The sequence below is a fragment of the Neolamprologus brichardi genome, chromosome 2 (genome assembly GCF_056152115.1).
Source record: "Neolamprologus brichardi isolate AB-2024 chromosome 2, ASM5615211v1, whole genome shotgun sequence".
NCBI classification, from domain to species: domain Eukaryota; kingdom Metazoa; phylum Chordata; class Actinopteri; order Cichliformes; family Cichlidae; genus Neolamprologus; species Neolamprologus brichardi.
The window spans coordinates 23,075,314-23,083,232 of NC_142105.1; the positions used below are offsets into that span (position 1 = coordinate 23,075,314).

A 7,919-nucleotide genomic window follows, 5' to 3' on the forward strand; every position below is an offset into this window, starting at 1 on the left:
TTACATTCTCCCTTGACTCTGCCATCATTTCCATCACCCTTTCCCCCGCGCTTCCCTCTCATATGTACTGGGTGTGTTTATCTTCAGTCTGACAGGAGCTCTGGCCTTGTTTGGTCAAGTCGGCAGATCCCAGGAGCTTTGGTAAGGGGCCAGTGTGCTCAACTGTTCCTGCATCACTAGAAATAGTAATAAAGGAATGCATCATAAGTCAAAGGAGGACTACTAGCGGCAGACTTGTTTATATCAGTCTCTAAAACAGACAATTTCAGCTGTGCTGTGGATTCTCTGCATGGACTGCGTCCGTTTAGAGAGCACACAATGGCAAAGAAAGGAAATGAAATAGGGAGGCAAATAAAATATTGAATGACACACGAGCTCAGGACCAACAGAGCTTATTTGTTCTGAGAGGGAAGGTTTATTTAACGGCACAACAAACATCATAACAAGAGCGGCGTACGAAGGGCTCTAAGCACAGATGCTTAGTCTAGCTCTCTTTGGAGTGTCCGTCAAGAGGATTTATCAGAAAGGATGTCAGCAAACTGTTGTTGCTTACTGTGTGAAAGTCATGTTTGATTTCTTATTTCAAAGCTGCTTGCTGTCAGCAACGGTAAGAATAAGCATTAAATACCACCACGGATAGACAGAAGTGTTTTTGCAGAAATGTCATATATGCCAACATGTCTTTTTTTTCTCTGTCTTTTTTTAACACAATGCTCAAGGCGAAAATGGCTTTGCACTGCTAAAAAATACAGGAAATCCTCAAAAACCTTAATGTACTACTTTTCATAGTTGTTTATTAATGAGCAACGTGTCTGAAACAGGTCCATTTATTTGTTATTATTTTTTGTTCGTTCTCTTTATAGCTAAAAATACCAATTATTGCATGATTTCGAAATCTTAAATCTAATTATGTTCTGTTGTTTTATTTTGAAGCATTTATTGCTTGAAAGAAAACAACTGAAAAAGTCAAACTTGTATTAAGGGCCTTGTTACCATTGTTTTCCTATAAGAATTCCCACAGTATGTGATAATCAGATCAATTATTGGGTGCTTACCTCACCAAAAAAAAAAACAACAACTAAAAAAGCACATTGCAAAGACATCAAAGTGTCTGCAGCAACACAAATAGGATCCCAGGGCTTACTGCTTTCATGTCATTCCTAGAACAAAGAGAAAAGGAACACCAAGAAAGGAAGTGACCTGAGCTTATCTGGGAAGGATCATGTAATTCTATGTCCAAGTCACGTACTTGCTTTTCCATATTTTCCACCACAGACAGCACGTTTGCTGAGAGTGTGGGATCCAGCTGCCTGAGTGCGGCCCGTCTGAGTGCCTATCTCCCCCAGAGTAGCCACGACTCAGCCAATTACAGCAACAATCAGTTGGAAAACAACCAGGCGGCTGCTGCCAAGATGGCCAACCTCCAGCTCAATAACTACACTCAGCTCATCCCCTGCTGCTCCTCCACCTCTTCCTCCTCCACATCATCCTCATCTGCTTCCACTGGATTCATTGTCCCAAGAGTGGTCCGGGGTCTCTCTTCTCCGCTGGACAATGATTTGCACTTTCACCTCATCCGTGGCTCTGATGTAATACTCTCTGCAGACCGTTCAGCTGCTTGCATTCATTTTCTGGACAGCAGTCGGACTCTGGTGTTCACTGACCGGCCCTTTCACGTGGGTGAGACTTTGTACGTGGAGGTTGGCCACCTGGGCCTGCCATACTTTGGGGCGTTGTCATTTGGTTTAACATCCTGCGACCCAGCTAATCTACATGCTGGGGACCTGCCAGCAGACCCGGAAGTTCTTCTGGACCGCAAAGAGTATTGGGTGGTGCACCGGGTCTTCCCGATGCCTTGCTCTGGAGACGTGCTCAGCTTCAGTCTGCTGCCCAGTGGAGAGGTGCACCACGGGGTGAACGGAGTGGGACGTGGCAGGCTGATCTGTGTGGACTCCTCTCAGGTCCTGTGGGCCTTTTTCACCCTGCATGGGGCTGTTAACAGACTCAGGATACTTGGTACGTGTATTTAAAGCAGCACACAATCGATATCAAGAATCAAACACCGATATTTATTATTCCTTTTTCACCGTAATTCCCAATGTCCTTGAATTTTATTAAGGTAATTAATCCAATTAGATCAGAAGGAAAACCAGAAAGAAAAACAAAAAGTACTAAATAAAAAAGTTACAGGTCTTAGGTAATATCACTGCATTACATAAAACAGATTGCAGTGTTTCGTAATGTGCCTCAATTGATGTCACTTGAGTCAGTGTCATTCAAGGCTAAGGGCTACTAGCATGAAGATGAAATAAATATCTAAGGGTAAGGAGTTTGAAAGAAGTTGCCAGACCTCTGTAGCTTACTCCTCATCTCTCTGAGGCTGCCAGTTTCAGACTACATTACCATAGACTGTAGGGACTTGCCCACCACAACTTCACCAGTTTGTTTGCCAGCATGCATTTGCAGCCCTGACTTTAGCAGTACCCAGGGTTAGATGAAATACATTATTTTAAGTTAGAAGTTATCAGCTAATATTAGCAAGCTTGGTGAGCAAGGTATACCCATATGTCTATGGATCTTAACAACAATCACCTTAAGGCACCATTGTAAGGTAAAGACCCTATAATATTAGAGACAGAATTCTAATAATCAGTCGGCTGTTGGCAACAGTGGGAAGGAAAAAACTCTCTTTTAACAGGAAGAACCAAGCTTAGGGAGTGGCAGCTATCTGCCATGCCTCGCTGGGGTTGAGTTGAAAGAAAAAAAAAGACAGCATAGGGAGACAGGACTAAAAACACACTTTGGAGAGAGAAGACAAGATTTAATGACATACAGCACTGGTGTATAAACACATGGGAAGTGGAGGAGAATAGCTCCAACATCCTGAGCTTATAGCAGCATAACTAAGGGATGATTCAAAGTCACCTGATTCAGCCCGAACTCAAAGCTTTATTATAAACGAAAGCTTTAAGCCTAATCTTAAAACTAAACAGGGTGCCTGTTGCCTGAGTCCAAATTAGGAGCTGGTACCACAGGACAGGGGCCTGATAGCTGAAAATGCTGCCTCTTATTCTACTTTTAGAAGCTCTAGGAACCATAAATAAGCCTTCCCTCTGAGAATGAACTGCTCTGTTAGGATAAAATGGTATCATGAGGTCTTCAACATATGATGAGGCCTGATATTTAAAAGCTTTGTTTGTAAGTAGATGAGTTTTAACTTCAATTCTCAGTTTAACTTAAAGCAAGCGAAGAGAAACCAATATCGGAGAAATATGATCTCTCTTTCTCGTCCCTGTTAGTATTCTTATCAACTGAAGGTTTTTCAGTGAACTTTCAAAACAGTCAGATTGTAATGAAATATAACAGTTCAGCCTTGAAGTAATGAGTGCAAGAATCAGGTTTTTCAGCATCACTCTAAGAGATGGTGTTTCTAATTTTAGAGATATTGTGCATATGAATGAAAGCAGTCATGCATATTTGTTTAATGCGCACGCAGAAGGACAAAGATGGACTTAATTTTGTCTGAATCTAGGAGAAGAAAATTACATGACATCCAGTCCTTTACATATTTAAAATGCGCCTGTTGATAAACTAATTTATTTGATTCGTCATCTGACGTCACACATAAATAAAACTAGGTATCGTCTATTAAGCAAAGAAAATATATTCCATATTTTCTAATAATATTGCCTCAAGGAAGCACTCATAACATAAAAAGTAGTGGTCCCAGCACACAACCCTGTGGAACTCCATAATTACCTTTGAAGTCTTGTTCACATGCACAAATAACTCCACAGCTGGGCATATTGTCAGTGAGGAATTTGCATTAAAACTGTGTCACAAAACATCAACAGCAACTCCAAAAAATGCTTAAAGACTCCATTTACAAGTGCAGTGTAGCAGATAGCCACCTGCTAAGCTTGTCAGTTTTATATTAGCTGCTACTAGCAAAAGACACATCTATTGTAATCAAAGACAAGACTCTTTGGTACTTTCTAGCTTTGATTTAGTTTACCTAAGAATTTTTGGTCTGATTCTTTTATAAACTTGTTTACATTATGTTTGAAAAAACTGCATTAAAGAGAAGGCACAAAAATAACTGAGATATCATGTGATCAAAATTCCTCTTGTTCAGTCATGACTGAGAAGTTGCCTGTTGTTTTCCCACTCAGCAAATAGGTTACGCCTTTAGCCTGGGCATGTGTCATTTCCCGTGTTTTGTTTTTTTGTAAGCGTATTCATTTGGCCTGAGTGGATTTCCAGCTAATCCCCCAACAGCATGCCCTTACTTGTTTCACTGACTCTCAATGTTTAAAGTTTAAAAAGGAAACTTTTAAAGTCACGTGTCTCTTGAAACAAGCAGACTAATGAACAAATCCATGCAGAGAGGGAAGTGAATCTAAGTCTATAATCTCCAAACACAATGAGTGTGGGAGAGTAAAAAAAATGTGATACCTTCTTCTGTGCACAGTGATACTGTCTGTGGCATGCAGTTCTGTATATGTGGAGACAAGCTTATGTAATGTCCAGAACAAGAGTGGCATCAATCTTCATATTCATCTCTTTGACACAAAACAAATGAGCATATTTCCGTAAAATGTTTTGCTTTAGTACTAAAATAATGAAAGTCTATTTTAGCCCCTACAATTCATTTTTTCCCAGGCTGAAGGAATTTGAAGGCATTTGAATAGTTTACGTCTATGTGAGCTTGTTCAGCCTTGAGCTGTGACCTCTCTTTCCTAGTCTCATTTTTAACGGTTTCTGATCCCCCGATTTTCTCCTAAAAGAAAAAGAAAAATCAGTCCACGAAGGACACGTGCATATCTAATCTGACTGGTTAGACATGGTCAGAATAAATCCCAAATCTCTAGTGTTACTGTCAAACATTTCAAGGGCACATTGCCCCAGAACATACCAGCTACACAGCTCACCTTTAAAAGCCACTACATTATATGGAGTTTGTTCATGTGTATTTATATTTGCGACACAGGAACACTGCAGTCCAGTCCTCCTTCTACATCCCCCACCACTTCACAGAGCAGCAGCCCAGATGACAGTGACTCAGACCTGGCATTCAGTGTCAACAGATCCTCCTCTGCCTCTGAATCCTCTCTGGGTAAGTTGCCAAATGTTGACAACATACCCAAGGCTACAATGTATATAGAAACCCTCTCAAGATCACTGTAATGTGGGTTTGTGTGGGTTCTTGTATTATGTATAACCAACAATCAGTTGATTAAGCCCCAGCAAACTCTGCTGCTGTATTAAGTGTTGATAATTTGGCAAATATTTTGGTCTCAGATTAAGATTGGTTCATAAATTAAAAAGGCATTTAAAAGTAGACATAAAACTAACTCATTCACAAATGAATAAAAGCAGTAGTAGTGCTGATCTGAACCTGGAATTTTCTTCCTATAACAACATGACCAAAAGGTATCTGTCTGCATTCACCTGTGTCTGCTCTTTTTTAAAATACCCACATATGTTTTCTTGGTTTTTTTCCAGTGACTGCTCCCAGCTCGCCTCTCAGTCCTCCCACCTCTCCGGCTCTCACTGCCTCAGAACTGCCCTCTGCAGGAAAAAACGGAGAATGCACCGTTTGCTTTGACCAAGAGGTCGACACAGTTATCTACACCTGCGGACACATGTGCCTGTGCAACGACTGCGGGCTCAAGTTGAAAAGACAGATTAATGCCTGCTGTCCGATATGCCGGAGGCCTATCAAAGATGTTATCAAAACATATCGGCCGTGATGGCTCAAAAGTTCAAACAGGTGAGGTGACTTCCGCTGTGGGATACCACCTGTTGCTCCTTCTCAGGCTTTGCTGCACACGTGTACATGGATCTTGATCCCAACTGGAGATTAGCCACACTAGGACATAACTGTGCCTATCAGATTTTATATCTTGAGACAGACTGAACTGTGTTGAGGCTCATTTTTAATACACAGTATCCATACATGAGCACCTGGGTTCTGGCTATGAAAGAAGAGATGAAACCCGTGCTCCCGTTTTGTATTTCCCATGTGATGTCACATCTATTCGTTGAGCAGAAAAAGCCTCTCCTGAATATCTCGTTTGTCATCGTCATCGTCCTAGAATTATGTATGCTTTAGCAGAATATGCGGACCATCGTCTATGACTTCTGGTGCCTTAGATTTTTGTCACATAATGTGTCCAAATAATTATACTAACAATCCTAGCCATATTTCCAATGTACAGTACTAAAAGTTTGTGGTGGGAAAGGGCACAGAATTTATGCAATAAAAGTTGTAGTAGTAGGTAGAAAGAAGGTTCTAGTAGTATATATGAGTGTGTTGGAATGGAATGTTTGATAAGTGTAACAGAAAGGACCCGGCTTTGCACAACGTGAGATTAATAAAATGATTTAAGTGTGTTTAAGTGTGTCGCCTTTCTTATTAACACTTATAAAGAACTTTAAAAAGCACCCATGATCTGATGAGGTTGTATAATCAGAGTTCAGTTTGTAGTTACTTTTTATTGTTTAATATTGCAGAAATGTTTATAGTATATAGAAATTTTTATGATTTTACAAATTGTAGTACAAAAGGTCTTGAGACACCCCTAATTTCTTTATATTTTGCTAGAAAATGGGAAGTAGGTGCAGTCATTTATTGACTATAAATCTATTGATTTAAACATGCATGGCAACACAGTACAGAAGGCAAAAACAGAGCTTGTACAGTTCTAACAGGCTTGAAAGTTATTATTTGGTTTGACAACCTTTATTCTTTAACCCAGTCTAAACTCTTAGACAAGCTTTCTTGTAATTTCTCAGAGTAGTCTTCGTTCCATCAGACCTGTTGCCACCGATATCAGTCCAGTTCTTGTAAACTTAGCATACCTCACCCTTTTCTCCCTGTTTCTCTTCCTTGTGAATGGTTTCTTGACAGCCACCTTTCCACCGTGACCATTTCTGATGAGGCTTCAGTGAGCAGTAGATGGATTACTTGGATGGGTCAGCTGGATCTCGCAGGTCCAGCAAATCCAGGCCTTTGCTGGATTTTGCCGTTTTCTTAAAGTCATGACTTTCAGATACTGTTCATCTGCATAGTTTTTATGTCTGCCACTTCTACTTGTACAGTTTCCTCCAAGTTTTTTAATGACACACTGGACACAATGCAGAGATTTGGGAACCACCTTGTTGGTGTAAAAGTACAGTTTTATGTCTGTCAAACTGTCTTTGGCAGTTTTTGTACCTTCAACTAAACAAATTGGAACAAACTGTGTTTTTTGCGACAGACTGTTAACAACAAAGTGCCTGTAGAGCTATCTATCTATCTATCTATCTATCTATCCTGTCCCATCTAGGGTTCACCCTGAACAGATCGCTAGGGCCAACCATTCACACTTATAAGCAATTTAGAATTAACCTAACCCCGCTCACCGCATGTCTTGGGAGGAAGCCAGAACCCACGTAAACACAAAAGCATGCATACTCCACACAGAAAGGCCCAGGCCAGATGGTGGATATAAACCCAGGACATTCTTGCTATGATGCAATAGTGCTAACCACTGCTGTACCATGCTGCCAAAGGCCAAATGATATTATTTAAAATTGGTTCTTTGAGTGACACAACACTGGTTCATCCATTGAGTTTATTGCATCTTTTTTCATGACTGATCCACAGGTCAGTATGTGGTGCCTTAAGAAACCAAACCAAACATTCCTCTGAAATGGTGAGGTACAAGGACTGGACAGAAAACGAGCGAACAAGGAACCAAAGACTTCAAAAACTTTGAAAAAACAGAAAGCCTGGAGAACAGCACATGTGTAATGAGGCTTCATTCTTTCCCCCCTTCTGAGTCAAACCAAAATACATGCTGTGGTTATACTGTGGACATGACATCAGTGAGATGCTAATTACTCTCCAGCTCTGTCATGAGTATATAAATATG

General features: G+C 40.6%; 1 protein-coding gene across 3 annotated transcripts in view; it reads left to right on the plus strand.

The window, feature by feature from the left end:
• Positions 1-6,390, plus strand: part of neurl1b (neuralized E3 ubiquitin protein ligase 1B) — a 28,479-nt gene extending 22,089 nt beyond the window's left edge. For all 3 annotated transcript variants that reach the window (XM_035909628.2, XM_006781616.3, XM_006781617.3), the window contains exons 4-6: positions 1,276-2,016; positions 4,991-5,116; positions 5,506-6,390. In XM_035909628.2, the coding sequence (XP_035765521.1) occupies positions 1,276-2,016; positions 4,991-5,116; positions 5,506-5,753 (1,115 nt within the window). In that variant the 3' untranslated portion in view covers positions 5,754-6,390. The remainder of the gene's footprint in view (positions 1-1,275; positions 2,017-4,990; positions 5,117-5,505) is intronic.
• The last annotated feature ends 1,529 nt before the right edge of the window (positions 6,391-7,919 follow it).